The following is a 20,134-nucleotide window of genomic DNA, read 5'->3' as shown; positions in this document are numbered from 1 at the left end:
TCATGATATTTATGAAGAAATGGACTCGGTTCACTGCTATGGCATTTTGAAAAAGGAACTTTGCAAACCCTTCTAGGAAACATCCCCAATACCAGCATCCCAACTTTAAGATAAGAAATCCTTCCTGTAAAAAGTCTATTCACTTTCCCCATGACTTGGGCAGTACTCTCCAAATAAATAGCCAAGATTCAACTGGAAAGCTAAGGGAGTTGTGAACAAACTTCTAGTTATTGAGCTACAGCTTTTTTGTGGGATAATTTTTAAGGCCAAAAGGAAGATTTGAAGCACCCTTTAGCCTTGAAGTCCTAAACTGGTCATGTTCTATTGCATGTTACAGGGAATTGCCAAATTGAAAGGAGAAGTCAATCAAGAGTATAAGGACAGGACAGGTGATTACCTCACTAGACTTCTTCATTATTCAAAACAGTAGGGAAAGAAATATGTTTATCTGGGTGTTGCACATAAATTATTCAGTTTATTCCCATGGGTGTAATTAAGTCATTTTTTGTTACATATGCCAAAGGGTGCTAAGGGAAAAACATGATCACAACAAATGAATAACTACTAAAGAATAATTCTGCATGTTCATGAAATTCTACAAGTTCATGAAATACAAAAAAATAGTAGCCTAGAAATTCAAGCTGGCTTTTATCTTGATCACTGTAAATTGAATAAATTTTATATAGATTAACAGAATATCTTGAAACCTTCTCAATGTGTCACCTGTAATTAACAATAGAGAGAGACTTCCAGTGGCAGGATAAGGACGAGTAGAGGTGTACAAGCCCAGCTGCGGTTTCAGTGTACCTCTTCTTGCGCTTGGTGCGATCCCTAGAGGATACCCGAATCCCGGAGAGATTCGTGTCAGTGTGGGGGAATCTCAGGTTGCACTGTGGGGGAAGGCAACCCCCTGGCAGTGAAGGGAAGACCTCCAGAGCCCAGCGTGAAAGAGCCAGCCGCCTGTCAATGGTGGCTCCAAAGTCCAGACTGCCTCCGATGTGAAAAGCGAGTAAGTGACAGCTTGTAAAATCGGTGAAGAAAGAGCAGAAAGAGGTGGCAGAAAGACTTTAATGGTGGAGAGTGTGATTGACAAGTGATCTTTTGTGTTAATATCTGTCGAAAGCCCGAGAGAAAAGTAGCTAGAAAAGCAAAAGTTTGACTAGTGTGGTTGGAAAGACTCAGCAGACGGAAGTGAAAGTGTGGATTATAGCGTTTGAAAGGAGAAGACTGCGAACTTAAGAAGAAATCATGGGAAAGAGTAAGAAACCGGTGGAGAATTTGTGTTCTTAAGTGGATTGCTATATTGATAGACTCCCTAGGTTTAAAACCCGAAGAGGAGCGAGGCTGCTGAAGAAAGGGAAACAGGGCGCCATTCGAGATACATTGAATCTCCGAAGTCATTGTAACAAAACAACAGACACTATTTGCTCAAGAGACCTTTAACTGATCTGGAGGATAACTTTATTTGATTCTAAATTAACTAAGGTGAAGGCTGTAAGCGAAGGAGATCAAGATACTGAACTTAGAAGCATTGGGGGGGGGGGAAGTAACTTGGAAGTTTTGGAAGAGACTGATTGCTGGCAGCTATTACTCAGCACTTTTCACCTCCCTACTTCCGGTGTGTTTGAAGAAAACTACAAAAGCCCAAAAACAGTGGACTTAAATTTGACTCTAAAATCCTTTTTCTTATTGCTCTATCCTATTTCTTTGCGGTTTTCCCTTGATATCACTTTGTTGAAATTTTTATCCTGTTTACTATTTACTGACTCTTTGACGTTAAGGCGAACTCCTTCTCTCTTTTCACTTTCTCTTTATAACAACTATAAATTTATCTATTTAGAAAAAGTATATTTGATTGTTAGACTGATTTGCTAATTGATTTAATTGTTTTGAATAATTAGTAACAATAAGGATTGCCATACTCCGACCAGTTTGATAGGAAAATAGCAACAAGGTTAAGAATTTTATAAATAATAAGTATAAGATTAAATATTAAACAGTAATTATTAAATGCTAAAATAGTACAAGGGGGAAGAGTAATACCATTTTGGATTAAAAATATTAGTGACTTAGGATACTCAGAATATTTAATATGAAGACAAGGTTAGATAACATTAGATAAAAATATATATTTATTTACAAAACCTACAATCATACAAAATTGAAATCTGGTGGAACTTGATATATTAATTGTTATATATATTTGTAATATATATTTTTCATATGGAATGTCATATAGTGTTGCATAGTGTTCTATAGTATTTGAATATAGATTGTTCAAAATTATATACCTGATTGTGGACATAAGATCAAAAATAATATATATTCATATATTTTAGTTTCTAACCAAGAGCACAGAACTCAGCTACTTAGTAGATAGGTAGACCAAGTAATCAGATATAGCAATTCTATCATAAGGGCTATATTACTGAATGGTAATTTGGGACAACATAACTAATATAATCCAACAGCAAAAACAAATACTAAAAGAAATGACTTCTACAACAACCACGGCCCTGAAAATGGGAAGGAAGAATACCCCAACTTTAACAACCACCCTGGCAACAGCTTCCCCTACAATCCAAAAAACTATAGAAGAATCACTAACGGGAAAAACAAACTAATGTCTCGAATGCTAATATACAATCAACTTTGTTAACTTTGCAAGAATCGATGACAAAACTTCAGGAAATAATGATCAAAAATCATAATGAAACAAGAGCGGATATTAGTGAATTAAAAGAAGAGATGGGAAAGTTAAAAGCTGAGATGAAAACAGACATTCTTACGGTAGAGGACAAGATTGGAACACTACAACAGGCTTTGGAAAAAAAATGAAACAATGATAAAAGAAATAGAGACAAGGACGGAACGAATGGAAAATAATTTGGAAAGGGTAGATGAAGAATTAAAAAATGTAAGCAGAGAAATGGAAGATTCATTGGTCCACCTAGAAATGGATAAGGCAGCTGCATACCTGAGATTTCAGAATGTGGAGGAATCTAAGGAAGAACTGGAGCAGCTAATGGCAGAAATATTGGCCGAACTATTAGGAAAAGATAAAGACGACATACTCAAGGAATTTGATGAAGTCTACAGGGTCAGTACCAACTATGCGAGACGTCATAAATGCCCGAGAGAGGTTCACATTCGCTTTGCGAAAAGGAGTATTCGAGACATAATATTTAGAATGTCTAGAGATGGAACAATAATGTATAAAGGCAAAGAAATTTTGATCCTTAAGCAAATTCCTAGAAAAGTAAGGGAAATAAGACGAGACTACCAATTTCTAGCCAATTATTTAAATCAGAAAAGAATTCTATTCAAATGGTAATCCCGGAGGGGATGTTAGTAACATGGAAAGAAAATTAAGAATGGGCACAAGATTTATATGAACAGCTAGTAGGCACGGAAGAGCAAAATAGCAAGGAGGAATCAAAAAGAAATTCACAGGAAGACCGAAGTCACCACAGAAATAAAAAAGAAGGACCCCCCCAAAAAACCAAGGGAACGACTATCCACCTCAGGAGAGAGAAGAATCTATCCCACAACAAACACAAGGAGAGAGCGGAATTATCACTAGACAAAAAGCAAAACAGATCTAACTAAATGGATGAAGAAAAGAAACTTCTATCCATCAATATAAATGGTTTAAATTCGGCAACTAAAAGGAAAAGGATAATAGCTAAATTAATTAAACAAAACACCGACATAATATGTTTACAAGAAACCCACATAAGGAAAATAGATGAAAGATATTTAGACTGCCCTAAACTAGGGAAGTTATTTACGGCACCAGCAGATAAAAAAAGAAAGAAAGGAATTGCAATATACGTGAAAGATGAGCTAAAAGCAGATCTAGTTTGGTCAGACCCAGAAGGAAGTGTAGAGTTGTAATTGCAGGAACGCTCTTATCTTGGATGGCAAACCTCAGATTAAGAATGTTTACAAGTAATTACAACTCAGGCAAACAAAGTCATTAATGTAAAGGAGGATTAGAGAGAGGAAGTAAACATGTGTTAGACTTTAACTAGAGATAATTAATTGTATTAATTACTATGCTAAACAGTAACGAAAGTTGAGCAACAACCAAAGTTAACCAATGTTAGAGGATTACTCAAAATGTGTATAAATGTAAGACTAGACTCCAATAAAGTTCATCATGATTCATGTGATCATGATCAAACACCTCGACTGCATCATCATTACAACAAGTGGCGCATGAACAGGGACCCTCTTACTTCGTCCGGCAAGGATTTGGTGCACCTTCAACCCTTTGGGGTTTCTCAACCATTTTTGGTTTCTGTAAGTATGGGGTCTTCGCTTTCTGAGGAACAAAGGAAGCATGTAGATGAATTAGGCTATTTGTTGAAGAAAAATAATACTCAGGTACCAGAGAAAAATCTCTTAAGGCTGGTCCAGGAGATTGCAGCTCAGTGCTTATGGTATCCAGAAGAGGGGTCTTTAAAATTAACTGATTGGGACCGTATAGGGAATACATTGCATACTGAACCTAGAGCAGAAATAGAAGTTTTGCAGGTGTGGCATTTATGTAGGCATGCAATTGAAAAATTTGGTCACAATGAACTTTCTCTTTTAACACCTCCACCTTCATGTTACACTAATGTTGTCATTTATCCTCCTTCTTCACCTGAATATATGTCTTCCATTCCCTCAGCTTCTGCAGATACAGGGCAAAAGCCTCCTGACTCTATTATTCAGTCTTATTTTCAGAAAATGGTTGAGGATTGTAAAAAAGATGCCTCTGTCTCAGGAACAGAACTTGCAGAATTAGTGTCTGTTTGTCCAGTACAATATCATCCTGGTCAGGGACCACAGCTTGGACTGCAAGTAGCAGAATGGAAGGGTCTGCCTTATCATATCTTAGGAGAGTTAAAAAAGGTAGGTACAGACTATGGGATTAGTGGTAATTTTACAAGAGGACTTGTAGAAGGAATAAAAAATGGTTATACAATGATTCCTGAAGATTGGAAGCAAATATTACCTGACTGCTCCAGCAGTCTATCTCACTCCTCCCCAGCCACAGCCGGTAGTGCTGGGATTGATCTAATCACTCAAGAGGAAAATGAGTTTAAATTTCCCTTGGAAGTTAAAATAGTTTCATCTCAATTTAAAGGACCTCTTCCTTCAGGATTAGTTGGCTTAATTTTGCCTCGTTCTTTTGCACACAAAAAGGGCTGTTTTGTTGTGCCTGGTGTAATAGATTCAGATTACACTGGTAGCATTATGATTCAGATTTGGGTGAATCTTCCTCAAGTTGTTCCTTGTAATTCTTCTGTTGTTCAATTGTTTCTTCTTCTGTATGAAAATCCATCTCCTGGTATAGGTAATCGTGTGGATGTAGGATTTGGATCAACTTTTTTATCTGTAGGCTTACTTCATCAGCTGAACTCCTCTCTCTTACTAAATAAACAACCATTTCAAGGGTTTTGGATACTGGAGCAGATGTTACTGTCATCGCCTCTTTACAATGGCCAGTACAGTGGCAAAAACAACAGTTTCTTCATTGTGGGAAATAGGAGGTTCTACAGCTGCTTGGCAGAGTGTTCAAGAAATTAATGTTACAACATTTGGTGGTAAGTTCTTTTTTTCCTACAACCATACATTCTAGATATTCAAACTAATATTTGGAGCCTTGATATCCTTTCTCTTCTTAATGCTCATTGATTCTTGATGATGGCTCTTCCTCTTAAATGGCTCTGTTCTATGCCGGTTTGGGTGGAACAATGACCATTATCAAGGGAAAAAACTTGCTGCTTTACAACAATTGGTTCAAGAACAATTGGCTGCTGGTCATATAGAACTTTCTAGTAGTCTTTGGAATACTCCTGTTTTTGTTTTAAAAAAGAAAAATGGGAAATTTCGCCTCCTGCAGGATTTGGTCCTTTATAAAAACATGGGTCCTTTACAATGTGGTCTACCAAATCCTAACTTATTTCCTAATTTTTATAAATTATTGGTAGTTGATCTTAAAGACTGCCTTTTTACTATACCTTTGCAGCCTCAAGACAAAGAAAAATTTGCATTTACTGTTCAAGTTTTTAATAATAGCATGCCCACAAAATGATATCATTGATGAGTGTTGCCTCAGGGAATGCTTAATTCCCCTAGACTTTGTCAATATTTTGTGGATAATGCTCTTCAACCCTTTAGGAATAAATTTCCTTCCTATTTAGTCTATCATTATATGGATGATATATTGATAGCAGCCCCAGATTTTGATGAATCTAAATTGTTAAAAGAGTTAACAGATACTGTGGCAGAACAAGGACTGTATATAGCCTCAGACAAAATTCAAAAGGTAGAACCTTATACCTACTTAGGACATAGAATGTTGCATAATTGCTCCATTCCAATTCTTTCTGAATTACAAGTACAGAAATCATATACTTTAGTACAATGGCAAAAATTACTTGGCATTATTAATTGGGCACGCTCATTCTTCTACATTACAACTGGTGATATGTTGCCTTTATTTCAGTCTTTGAAGGGGGCACAAGCACCAGGAGATCTAGTTGTATTAACTGATCTTCAAAGAACATGCCTTCAAGAAATATTAAATAAGTTTAAGCATCGATATGTGGACAGGATAACATCCTTAACAATAGGACTTTGTTTAGCTATTCTTCCTACTGCACCCTTACCCACAGGATGTCTTTATTCTAATGCCTCTCCACAAGCAGTCAACATTCATGAATGGATTAATTTGTCAGCTACTCCACCTAGAAACATTTATCCTTATCAAATCAGCATTAGAGGATTTGATTATCAAAGGTCGTAAAAGAGTTTTACATCTTACAGGTCAGGATCTCATTAGCATAGCTTTCACTCATACAAAAGTTGAACATGAGCATTTGATGATGATTTCAGAATCATATCAGATAGCCTTTTCTCAATATGTGGGAAACTTATTATATTATTTACCCAAGGATCCTAGAATAGTGGTTACTACTACTTTAAATCTGGCCTTTTCTTTCATTTTTGTGTGAAATCCTATTTCTAAAGCTCTTACAAGTTTTTACTGATGGCTCACCTACAAGGGGTGTGGTCGTCTGGCAGATTCAACAACAATGGTATTCTAAATTTACTGCCACACAGACTTCAGCTCAATGTGCTGAGCTGGCTGCTGGTGATTTTAGCTTTACAATTGTTCAATGACCAACCTATTAACTTGATTGTTGATACTCAATATGTGTATTTAGCTATGCAATCTCTTTCTTTTTTCTTATTGTGATCTCTCTTTGGATAAGAATTTGTTATCCTTGTTTTTATCTTTAAAGAATAGTTTGGAAACTCGCTTGTATTCCTTGTATGTAGAACACATTTGGAGTCATACTCTCTTTACTAATGCCTTGACTGAAGGAAATCAGAAGGCAGATGAATCCTTAAAGGATGTTGTGTCTTTGTTTGTTGATCCTGTTGATAGTCATTTTGCCAAATCGCTTGCAAAGCAATTTAAAATTTCATTATCTCAAGCCCGGGATATTGTCTGTGCTTGTCCAGCTTGTCAGCAACTGGCAGTTCCCTTTTCAGTGGGTGTCAACTCACGAGGAACCCAAGCTAATCAAATTTGGCAAATGGATGTAACTCAATTTTCAACCTTTAAGCCATACTGTTATCTTCACACGTCTATTGACACTCATTCACATTTCCTTTGGGTTACTGTTTTAAAACATGAACATACTTCAGATGTTATTTCTCATTGCTTATCCTCTTTTGCTGTAATAGGTCGGCCTTCTTAGTTCAAAACTGATAATGGCCCAGCTTATATTAGTAAGGAACTTCAAACCTTTTGTCAGAAATGGAATATTACTTTAGTGCATGGAATTCCTTACAACTCTCAGGGTCAAGCTATAGTTGAGCGAACTCATCGTACCTTTAAGGCATTGCTTCAAAAGCAATTACAAAATGAGTCTGGCCCTTACCATTTGTGAAAGATTCAAAATCTCATTGCTGTAGCATTATATACTTGGAATTATTTAACCTTCTTAGATTCTCTTGCAGACTCACCTGTTAATTTGCATTTTCGAACTACTGAATCTTTAGCAAGGCCTTTGGTAAAGTATCGCCAATCTCCAGATCCAACCTGGAAAGGCCCTACACTGCTGATCACCTGGGGTTGTGGTTATGCTGCCATGAAAGATCCTTCTACTGGACAAGCAGTGTGGGTTCCAGCACGCTGTGTTCATCTGTATCATGGCATGGCATCAGGGCCTTCACAACCTGATTCCGGATTTCAATCTTCATCTGAACACGGAAGTCCGGCTTCCAAGGTTGAAGCGCCCGCAATCCATCACTTGGGGCCAGGTTAAATCTACTACATATCAAGCTCAACAACAACTGCAACAGGCCTCATTACCTCAGACTCCTGAAAATCTTGTTGCTGCTGTTTTTGCTATTATTACTGCTAATTCTGTTACAATTTTACTTTGTATTTTCTTGTTTATGGTTAATGGTGTTTCTGTTCAAAATGACACTTCTGTGTTTCGTCTTAAATATAATTTGTGGGTTCATCATGCACAATACATGTTTATGACCCATGGCACAAATATTACTTTATACTATGAGCCCCCAATGGCATTTGGTCAAATTTCTTTTACCCCTAATTTGATCATGTCTTCTACATTTATTGTCTCACAACTATAATCTATTTCACACTCCTGGATATTTTCTAAACCCCCTATGCAATTCAATTCTGTCCGTTGGCGTTAATTGAAAGTTAGTCAATTTACAAGGGGTCTGTGTTTCTGTTGTCACGCTAAACACACTTGGCTTCATAATTGGTCTGATTATGATGCTGCTCAGCACATATTAAAAAAAACTAGGGAATTATAGTTATTGTTCTAACTACTATTGGTTGTCAGGTACCTTTAATTTAATTCTTCTTTGTATGGACTTAATATAGCTCCTGATATGTATCCTGACAATTTTCCTATTTTTAATGCCTCTGAGCTTGTCAATTTACAATCATACATTCAAAATAATATCCATCCTCAGTACTCACCTTTTGAGTGGCTAAACAATTGGCTCCCTGATTGGTCTTTGCTCAGACAGTTTTTCTTTTATGCTATAATTATTATTATATTAATTGTAACCTGTTGTTTTATTCAATGTATTCTAAATTTATTTGCATTGTTTTGTCCTGCTTTCCTCTCTCTTAATCCTCTACAATTGTGATACATTCATAAATCTTTGAATCCTCCATTTAAAATAAAAAACGAAGATATGTAGAGTTGTAATTGCAGGAACGGTCTTATCTTGGATGGCAAACCTCAGATTAAGACTGTTTACAAGTAATTACAACTCAGGCAAACAAAATCACTAATGTAAAGGAGGATTAGAGAGAGGAAGTAAACATGTGTTAGACTTTAATTAGTTACAATTAACTAATTAATTGTATTAATTACTATGCTAAATAGTAACGAAAGTTGAGCAATAACCAAAGTTAACCAATGTTAGAGGATTACTAAAAATGTGTATAAATGCAAGACTAGACTCCAATAAAGTTCATCATGATTCATGTGATCATGATCAAACATCTTGACTGCCTCGTCATTACAACAAGGAAGAACTCTGGTTTTACAGATCTTGATTAATACTATTTCATTTCTATTGGTAGCAATTTATGCCCCAAATGAAGACCAGGGAGAGTTTTTTAAATATTTACATCAAAAAATAATAGGATTTTATAAAAGGAATATCTGTATTATAGGTGATTTTAACTCTACTGCTGATTACCAACAGGACCATAGTAATCCGAGGAAGAACAAAAAAGGAAAAAGAGAGTTGCCCAAGACATGTGAGGAAGTGATCAAAGAGTTAAATTTGGTGGACTTATGGAGAAGATTAAACCCAGAAAATAAACAATTTACATTTTACTCGAATCCCCATCAAAAATGGACAAGAATAGATATGGTGTGGATGAATGGAGAAATTGCAAATGAAATAAAAGGAATCGAAATTTTACCAAATGAATGGGCTGATCATAACCCAATTCAAATAATTTGGAAAGGTAGGGAAAAACCAAAGAAAAAATGGACACTAAACACCCAATTAATAAGAGAAAAAGAGTATACTAATAAGCTTAAAGAGGAATTAAACTATTTTCTAAAGGAAAATGATAATGAGGTAACCTCAAAACAAAATATCTGGGATACATTGAAGGCAGTTATAAGAGGTATAACTATCTCTTATAATGCCATGAGAAATAAAAGAAAATATGCTCAACAAAATAGATTACAACAACAAATTAAGGAATTAGAAACCCAATTACAAAAGACCCCAAAAGATCAAATAGTACAAAATCAGATAATAACAGCCAAACACAATTTGAATTTAATGGAACAAGAAAAAATGGAAATAAACTTGAAAATGACTAAACAAATTTACTTTGAAAATGCCAATAAACCAGGAAGATGGTTATCTTATAAACTTAAAAAAAGGAAGGAAAAAAGATTGATATATCAATTAATAGACGAGAAGGGCAATATACAACAAGAGATAGAAAAGAAAAAAGACATTGTACATAAATATTTCAAAGAGTTATATAAGAAAGAAGAAGTCAATGAGGATAAAATAAGAAATTACTTAGATGAAACAAAAGACAAAGTAATTGGAGATGAACTGAAAGAATTATTAAATAAGGACATTACATGGTCCGAATTGAAATCAGCAATAGAGAATCAAGGGAACAATAAAACTCTGGGGCCAGATGGGATCCCGGCAGAATTATATAAGGAAATTGCAGAACAAATTGGACCACTGATGATGGAAGTGTTTAATGAGGTCTTACTGGTAGCTAAGATCCCGGACTCGTGGAGGGGAGCATTGATTTCGCTGATCCCGAAGGAGGAATCTAACCATAGATACATTAACAACTACAGACCAATTTCACTCCTAAATACCGACTATAAAATATTCTCCTCTATTATAGCCAACAGACTGAAACAAGTTTTAAACCCGTACATACATGAAGACCAAAATGGATTTCTCCTGACTAGACAGATAAGGAAGGAGGAAGGTGCCATCTGTAAAACATTTTGTAAGCGTTTTCTTTATAAGCTGCCGATTTAGTGATCTTATTATTTCTGTTCCAAATCTTTTCCCATTCTGTTAATGTGATACTCCATCCGACATTCCTGCTCCAAGCTATCATATTTCCTTTGACTGTCTCTTCTTCTAGCTCCACTTCCAGTAAGTATTTGTAAAATTTAGTTATATTTTTTCTGTTTGATCCTAATAAAATTTTATCTAAGGGCTGAAGTTTGTTATTAATTCCAAAATCATTTTTATCTTGTTTATATCTACTGTGAATTTGGAGGTATACCCACTGATCTATTTTAAAACCCCGCTCTTGTAATTCTTGTCGTGTTTTCAATTTTCCTTGTGCATCTAATAAATCTTTATATTTGATCATTTTAGTAATGTCCAGATTATTTGGGTGAATCATTGCCTCCATTGTCGATAACCAGATCGGTATTTTTAAATAGTGTTTTTTCCGTACTTTTTTCCAATTGGTTAATATTGAATCTCTAATTAAGTGTCTATGGAAATATGACTGATTGGCTTTCCCTACTTCCCATAAAAAGGCGTGCCATCCCCTTTGCAGGTCGTGGCCTTCTAACAATAGCGTTCTTTTGTTAAGTAAATTCACCCAATCTTTTTACCATACTAGAGCAGCTGCCGTATAGTATAGTTCCCAATTTGGAAGTGCCAATCCCCCCCTACTCTTCAAATCCTGTAATGCCTTTATATTAATTCTAGATTTCTTTCCTTGCCAAATAAATTTAAGTATTATTTTGTTAAGTTCTTCAAAAAAAATTATGCAATTTAATTGGAATCGTCTGAAATAAGTATAAGAATTTTGGTAAAATATTCATTTTGATAGAAGCAATCCTGCCCAATAGTGAAAGTTGCAACCTACTCCATAATTCTAAATCTTTCTTTACTTGTTGCAAAAAAAATGAAGTATATAACAATACATATCTTAACAGCGGCCAGGTTAACGTTTGCTCAGTGCTGGAAACTACCTCACATACCTACAGAACAGATGATCATCCAGAAAATCTCAGACTGTGCAGAAATGGACAAACTAACCCTAGCCCTAAAAAATAAAGATTCTTCAATATATTATAACAATTGGAATTCCTGGTATAAATGGTTAGACCAAAGATAGACTGTGTATCATAAGGTTAAAAAAAGAATGGGATAAACTTATATGAGTGTAATCTAAATATAGATATGGATAAGATGTGCGTATATGATACAATTTAAGAAGAGAAAAGATTTTACAAACTGTCGAAAATGAGAATGTTTTTAAGTGTTCACCTTTTCTTCTTTCTTTTTCTGTCTTTTTCTTTTCTTTTCGCATTTCTTTCTTTCTTGCTTGCTCTTTTCTGGTTTTTCTATTTGTGTATGTGTTGTAGATTTGTTTTTTAATTGTAAAATTAATAAAATTGGTTTTTTTAAAAAATAACAATAGAGAAATGGAGTTTTTCACTGAGATGGATTTCTAAATATCAGGGATTTAGGGCTTCAGGATTGGTATGTAACAGTGCAGTTCCATACAACATACTATAATAGCAATGGAAAAAAATGTAATGGGAACTGGGGTCATTTTTTCTGAGCAGAAATAAAAAGAGAGACAGGGCTCTAGAGAGGTTTCATGTTCATCTCATATCTATCATACTGGCTAAAACCTTGGAAAAGAACAGATCATTACTGCTGTTAGTTGATTTCTTTAGATAAAATCTATTTCCATTCAGTCAGAAAAATGAAATTGTAGAATCTCTCTCTCCCCCTCCCTCTCTCTTTCCCCTATTATCTATCATCTATCTACTTATCTAATTGCAAAGGATTAGAATCATCAATAATTTGAATGAGAAATGGGATGCAGAAACTCATGCTGAGGTCTGGATCCTCCAGAGGTCAAAATAGAAGAGTTGCACCTAGAAGAATATTTCAGTTAACATTGCCAAAGCATGAAAAGAAAAATACCTTACCAGTAAACCTAACAATGGCAACAATTAAAGAACAGCACAGATAGCAGTCCTCTTTATCCACAGAATGATGTTCTGGAAGAAAAGTAGTTTTTTATATAGCATTAACTGAACTGTCTTTAAGTTTCATTTTCCTTAATGGCTGGGACAAGAAAGTATGTTGCAAGCAAAGCTTAATACATTTTTGCAAAAGATCTCTGAATCCCTCATCCATTAAAGAATTAACAGCCATGCTGAAGCTTACTAATTCAAGTAAAAAAATATGCCTAATGAGATTCAATGATAAGCTCATATTGGAGAAAGACAAAAGACAGGATTGTTTAAATAATTCTCTTTATCAGATGCTCTCTTTTATTCAGATCAGGCCTCACAATGATGATGTAGCATTTGGGAAAAAAGACACAAGTCAGGAGCCCAGCACTGGAGGCCAAGAGGGAGAAGATCTCCACAGCCACTATGTATTTCCCTTTGCTGCTCACATAGGCAGGGATAAAGGACAACCAAACACTGCAAAAAACAAGCATGCTGAAGGTAATAGACTTGGTTTCCTGAAAAGTGTCTGGTAGTTTCCTAGATAAGAAAGCTACAATAAAACTGAACATAGCCAAGAAACCCATAAAAGACAAGACACTATAAAACATAAAAACCGAGCCTTCATTGCATTCCATTACAATTTCAGAAACAAAGGAGTGGATATCAACATCTGGGAAAGGGGGTGAGGTTGCTAACCACACAGTACAAAGAAGGGTTTGAATGAGGGAGCAGGAGAGAACAATGGAAAGGGCCAGTCTTTTCCCAACCCATGTCCTCATCTTTGATCCTGGCTTGGTGGCCATGAAAGCAAGAACCACAGTGATGGTTTTGGCCAATATACAAGAAACAGCCATTGAGAAGATGATCCCAAAAGCAGTCTGTCGAAGGAGACAGGTCACTGTCATGGGTCTGCCAATGAAAAGCAGAGGGCAAAGGAAGGAGAGGAGGAGGGAGAGGAGGAGGGTGTAGGAGAGGCTGCGGTTGTTGGCCTTAATGATAGGAGTGTTGTGATACTTCAGGAATACTCCCAGTATAGAAATTGTGGCAAAAGAAAGAATAGCGGCCACTGTCATCAAGCTGCTTCCTAAGTTTTCTTCATAAGAGAGGTAAGTTATGTATTTGAGAAGACAGAAATTCTGCTTATTGTTTGGATACTGATCTTCTGGACACTGAAAGCATTGGTCCATATCTGCAAAAGCAAATATAAATAGAAAATGAAGAGATGCAGAGTCTGAGAATGGGGATTTAAAAAAATTACATGGAAATATATGTTAAAATAAATGAGTCTCTGGGAAAGACAGAAATGAATGGTGTACAAATGTGAATCATAATAATAGTAATGGCATTCTCCCTGTATGTGGATTTCTACTTAAGGTAAAAGTAAATATTCCCCTGCACATATGTGCTAGTCATTTCCAACTTTGGGGGGCAGTGCTCATCTCTGTTTCTAAGCCAAAGAGCCAGTGCTGTCCAAAAACATGTCAGTGGTAATGTGGCCAGCTTGACTAAATGTTGAAGGTGCACAGGGCACTATTACCTTCCCACCAAAGTGGTCCCTATTTTTCTACTTGCATTTTTTACATGCTTTCGAACTGCTAGGTTGGCAGAAGCTGTGACAAATAATGGGAGCTCACTCCATTATGCAGTACTAGGATTTCGAACCACTGAACTGCCGACCTTCTGATCAACAAACTCAGCATCTTAGCCACTGAGCCACTGTGTCTCATGGATTTCTACTTAGATTAAAATAATTGACCAAGTCCATTTTCCATATAGTGTTTTTTTTTTAATTTAGGTTCATAATTTGGACTAAATATTCAGTTGCTAAGAATATACTTGTGAAAGAAGTCATATAATTGCATTGCTTAGTCAACATAATCTCATTTCTCCCCATTGTGATCACTAAGTGAGAATTGTGGATCATTGAATATATATGCACCCAATCAAAGATATTCCATGCTTGGAGCCTTGCAGCCCTGAGCCAATATCTCCACCTGCCTATCTCCTTTTTCCAAAGCCCTTTTGGCTACCTTGCACCCTGCCTTGTGTGTGTATGTGTGTGTGTTTGTGTGTGTGTGCATGTGTGTGTGTGTGTGTGTGTGAAACCTTGTGTGTGAAGGAACCAGCATTTATTCATCTTCTAGCAAGCACCAGCATTGCTTCTCTTCCCAGTTTCCTTCTATCACAGTTGCAAGCAATAAACTTTCTCATTTGCACCCCTTCCACATGTGAATACAATAATAAAATAATATCATCAGCATGGAGCAAGCTGTTACAGTATGTATTTAGGGTCATTGGCATGTGTACCATGGGATCCTTCATTAACCCTGACAAGTCATTGATATATAAACTAAATAATAATGGGTACAGGATGCACCCTTGCCTTACCCCTTTATTTGTGTGAATCCTGTTAATCAGAGCCCCATTAACCCATACCACACCCTCAAACAGGTACTTGTGTTTAATCAAAGCCAGCAGTCTAGGTTCTATTTTAAGAGATGTCAGTTTACTCCATAGTATGTCTCTGTTTACCATATCAAATGCTGCTATCAGGTCTATGAAAGCAGTAAATGGGTCTCCTCTTAGGCATATTTGGCAATTAGATGGTTCAAGATAAAGCAGTTATCAATAGTGGATCAGCTTTGTCCAAAACCTGCTTGTTCTTCTGCAAGGATATGGTCTTCCTCTACCGGATTTCAATTCTATTTATTTTGTCTTGTGCTCCTTTTATGCCACTATGTGATAGAATACTTTACAAAGGCATATGTTCCAGAGCAAGATCTCCAAAGTAAGCTGCAGTGTTTTTTTTTTAAAAAACAAATTTTATTCAATTTTTCACATAAAAACAAAAAGCTCTTTTTAGTGGACAACATATTTCCAGGTCATCACTTTCACATACAAATATGACAATAGTTATACATTCATATATGCATACTTAATTCTATTATTACCTTTTCCATTCCAAACTTTCAGAAAGGAGAGAACAAGCAAATCAATCCTAGTCTCTTACATTAATATCAATCAAAACATCTTTTTGTTTTATTTCAATTATTTCAAATATAATCCTTTAATATTTATTTTAAAAATAAAAATAACAATATATGTTTGCCTAATTAAAAAAACTTACCAATGTCTCTCCTTCCTTTTAATAGTCTGTATTAGTTTATTGATTTAAGTATTTCTTTAATCTGTCATATTTTCTTTCCATCACACATTCTTTCTATAGATTCTAGATTAATACAAGTTTTAACACATAAGAAAAAGAAACAAGCATAGGTTTCCCCACTTTTACTGCTTTGAATGTGACACCTCAGTGATTAAAATATACCTTTATTCCCTCATCTTAATTCCCAATAAACCATTATTTTTAAATAGTTACAATAATAATCATTACATCTTTTCATTTGGATTCCACAACATATTTTCTCTCTTAATTTTATTTCTAATTTCAAAAAAGTAAAAGGGAAAAATTCAATATTCAATTTCTGGTCACTGATATTAACCTCATTTTTTAAACACATTCACATTCATTTCAATTATTACAGTTTCTTCAATAAACCTTAACTTTTCTTTTAAGAATAAAAATAAAAATGTATATTCATCTAATAAGAATTATCAGTATCTATCCTTCCTTTAATAGTCTATATTACCCTATTTTCTAAGTATTTTTTTAATTGCAAATATATTCTTGTTACCCCTTGTCACCCTGCAGAAAACTCTTTTTAATTCATCAGCCATTATCTCTGAAAAAATTATTTCTTTTCATCATTTTACTATTTCCGTGTTTCTTTATTTCTTGCACCTGTTTCTTACTGCCTCTCCTCCCACTCTTTATCCCATATCTTTTCTCATTCTGGTTTATATCCTCTCTTTCTTAATATCTTCCTTTCCCCTTTTCTGCTGGATCTTTCTACCTCTCCTGACTTCACAGGTATTCCCTTTTTGATTACCTTCTTAAATCTCAACTTTTTAGCTTTCGTTTCTTTTCCCTCATCTTTGTAGTGTTCTTTGTGTTAGTTGTCTATTTAAGATGGCTTCTCCTTGAATCAACTCCTTCTCCTCTGAAGTTCTTTCTTCTTGTTCTTCAATCGCCATTTCCATTTCTTCTAACACAGAGCAAAGTGATTCGCCTCTTTCCTGTAGTAATTCTCTCATATTTTTAAGTTCCATTTTTAATTCCCGAAGAGATATCATCATTACACACTCTTATATTTTATAATCATTGAAGTCCACAAAAACATTTTTATTTTCCTTCTTTCTTCTTCCAGTTTTCTAAAGTTCTCAATTGTTCCAGCCCAGGGTTTATACCAAAAACATCAATCAATCCCACAATCAGTCTTTCCTTACTTCTTTCTTTATTCTGGTTCAGCTTTCACTTTCTAAGATTCTTACTTTGTTTCAATATTTCTTTAACATTATATCAACACAAGTTCATACAGAAACAGGATGCTTTCCCTTTTGTTTGAGTTCAAGTTTTTGTCAGAAGATGGCACTCTCCGTTATACAAAGTCTTCACCTTTTCCCCCTATTTTTTTATTTAGGGTTTTTCAAACCTCAATATTCCAACACAATCCAGTCTCCAATTTGTAAATTTTATTATTATTTTTTGACAATCTTAAGTCCATTTATTTTATGCCTGTTTATTGCCAAAATATTTTTGTCCAATTTAATTAAGTCTTTAGTTCCAGCTTCTTCCTTTCCCAGTTCGAAGCACCACTTAGCTGTCAAAATTATTTTCTTATTTTATTTCCTGTCCCTTTGTATTTTCGCTGCTCACTCTTCTTTTCTTAAAAGTTCAATGTTACCTTAATCCCGGGGTACTTTTTGTTTAGTTTTATCACCCAATTGTCCAAGCTCAGATGTTATCCACTTCTTTCTTCACTCCTGCACAAATCTTAATCCAGCTGAGTCCTCCTCTTCAGGGTGGCCATTTTGGACCACCACTTCAGTCATCTTTGGGGGAGGCCAAGCCCAGAAGGGGAGATGCGGCTCCCCTCAACCTGGCTTGTGGCTTCCCTTACTTCACCACCCCCTCCAAGGCAGCTTCAGCCCATAATTGCAATGATCGGGGCTCTCCAACGAAAGAGCACAGACCATGGCCGCACACAGTAATGATCTATGGTCCGTCAGCGAGGAGGGCTCAACCTGGAAGTCCTGTAAGCTGCAGTGTATTTTGAAGGTCTTTTGATCATGAAAGTTATGAAATGCAGCTTTACAAAAGGCTCAGGAAGCCACCTGTTCACCAGAGAAGCTGGGTTGGAAAAGGAAGACAGCAAATGGAGCCAGGCATCTCTGCTTCAACAGCAGTAGATGGGCACAAAAGGAAAAAGGTCAGCACAGGGAATTGGGAGAGAATGGGCACAAAAATGAGAAAGATTGGTGCAAAATTATTTGAATTCAACCAAAGTTTCAAAGGACATCAAAGATGCCTTAATAGGAAAGGTATTGAATATTTCCTTCCTCGCTATTTTCACAAACTTTCATCTGATAGTAAATCACAAGAGAGAAAGAGAATTTACAAAAGAAAAACTTTGGGTCATATATTCCACTGTTTCTAGCAAAGATGCAGTATTGAGTGATGAAAAGTTGTACATATTTAAGAAATTGAGTAAAGTATTAAAATTATGGATAACATCTGGTATCTTTCATAGCATCTCTTACCTGTCTGATTTGTGATCTTTCCTTGCGGACATGGAATGCAATCATAGCAACAAAATGGTTCTCCTTCTTTTGGGGTCTTTCGGTAACCTGAAGGGCAATTATCATTACACAGGGAGACAGGCAATATCTGTCCATGAAGGAAATAAAAATATATTAACATATTTGGAAACAATGCTCACAGATTATCATTGAAACAAGATGAGATAGTTGACATTTCAGCTGTTGCAGGTAATACATCTGTGAGCTCACCTACATTCTAAAAATTAATGACACTCATTTTATTATTGCAAGATTTACCTTTGGGTTCTATGGCTGTCTCATATTCTGAAGAAAATAAAAACTAAATAATCAAAAGTGCCAAACGACCAGAGCCAATAAAACAATATAACTATTTGCATTAAAATGATTGATTTGTATCAGGTTTTTCTCCTCTGGAATATGGAAATAAATACAACACTGAATTTTTTTTCTTTTAATTTCTTTATCCCAGTTTCCTTGCTGCTCTTACACATTTCTCACAGTGTTGTTTTGCCTGGAAATGAGTAGAAATATAAGAATATACTGTGTAGTTTTTCAGGTGAACTTCAGCAATTTTAGCAGAACTTCAGAGTTCTGTTAAGAATTCTTCCATTACAGTTTTGACAACATGATGGAAGCTCATTTTGCCAAGTTTTTTTTTCAGAGAAGAACTGGAATTCTCTTAACAAGAAAATTAATCATTTAATGGAAATATATAAGTATAAAAAAGTATGCAGAAAATATTTGAAACAAAATTTTGCAAATATGATTTACAAGTATCCTTCTTCAGCTACTTCCTTAGTTCCTAATATAAGTTGCATAAAATTGTTCAATGGGAAAGAAAACAACAACAACACAACACTATTGCATTATATGCTTTGGACTTTGGTGAATTGGTTCCCAAATGTGTCTGTAGTCAGAATGACTCCAGAATGAGATAACATATATTGTGAATTTACAATAGAAGTTCTTGGTTGTATGTTCATAGAAATATTGCAAACAAGTATATGAGTTCCAGGAACATTTATAAGAATCATGGCTCTCAATGTCATACAAATCCTTATAGTAATCAAATCCTTATTCATTTCAATGTGAACTGTAAGCTTTGCTCACATAATAAAAAGGAACAGAACACTGAATCCAATGAATGTAGGTGAAGGTACCCCCATAAAGTGTAGAATTAGGATGCCACTGCATAATTTGTCACCTACTGTAACCTACCCAATGTAGCAATAGCAATAGTGCTCATGCTTATATACAACTTCACAGTGCTTTACAGCCCTCTCTAAGAGGTTTATAAAATCAGCATATTTTCCAAAACCAACTGGGTCTCATTTTATCGACCTAGAAGGTCTGACTAAACCTTGAGCTGGTGGCAATCGAATTACTGGCGGTCAGCAGAA

The 20,134-nt window shown here is 35.4% G+C and overlaps 1 protein-coding gene across 1 annotated transcript; it reads right to left on the bottom strand.

Annotated features, from left to right (window-relative positions):
- Positions 1-13,339: 13,339 nt before the first annotated feature.
- Positions 13,340-18,759, bottom strand: LOC113428596 (vomeronasal type-2 receptor 26-like). Its single transcript, XM_026691151.2, has 2 exons — positions 18,714-18,759; positions 13,340-14,241 (listed from the first exon to the last, which is right to left on the bottom strand). Exon 2 carries the CDS (start codon positions 14,237-14,239, stop codon positions 13,340-13,342), a length of 900 nt encoding a protein of 299 aa, XP_026546936.2. The 5' UTR covers positions 14,240-14,241; positions 18,714-18,759.
- Positions 18,760-20,134: the final 1,375 nt, after the last annotated feature.

The sequence above is a fragment of the Notechis scutatus genome, chromosome Z (genome assembly GCF_049901735.1).
Source record: "Notechis scutatus isolate UNSWTSFEM ecotype Mainland chromosome Z, rNotScu1.2, whole genome shotgun sequence".
In the NCBI taxonomy this organism is placed as follows: Eukaryota; Metazoa; Chordata; class Lepidosauria; order Squamata; family Elapidae; genus Notechis; species Notechis scutatus.
The sequence above is the reverse complement of the archived record's forward strand: the minus strand, read 5'-3'. Positions and strand labels throughout refer to the sequence as shown.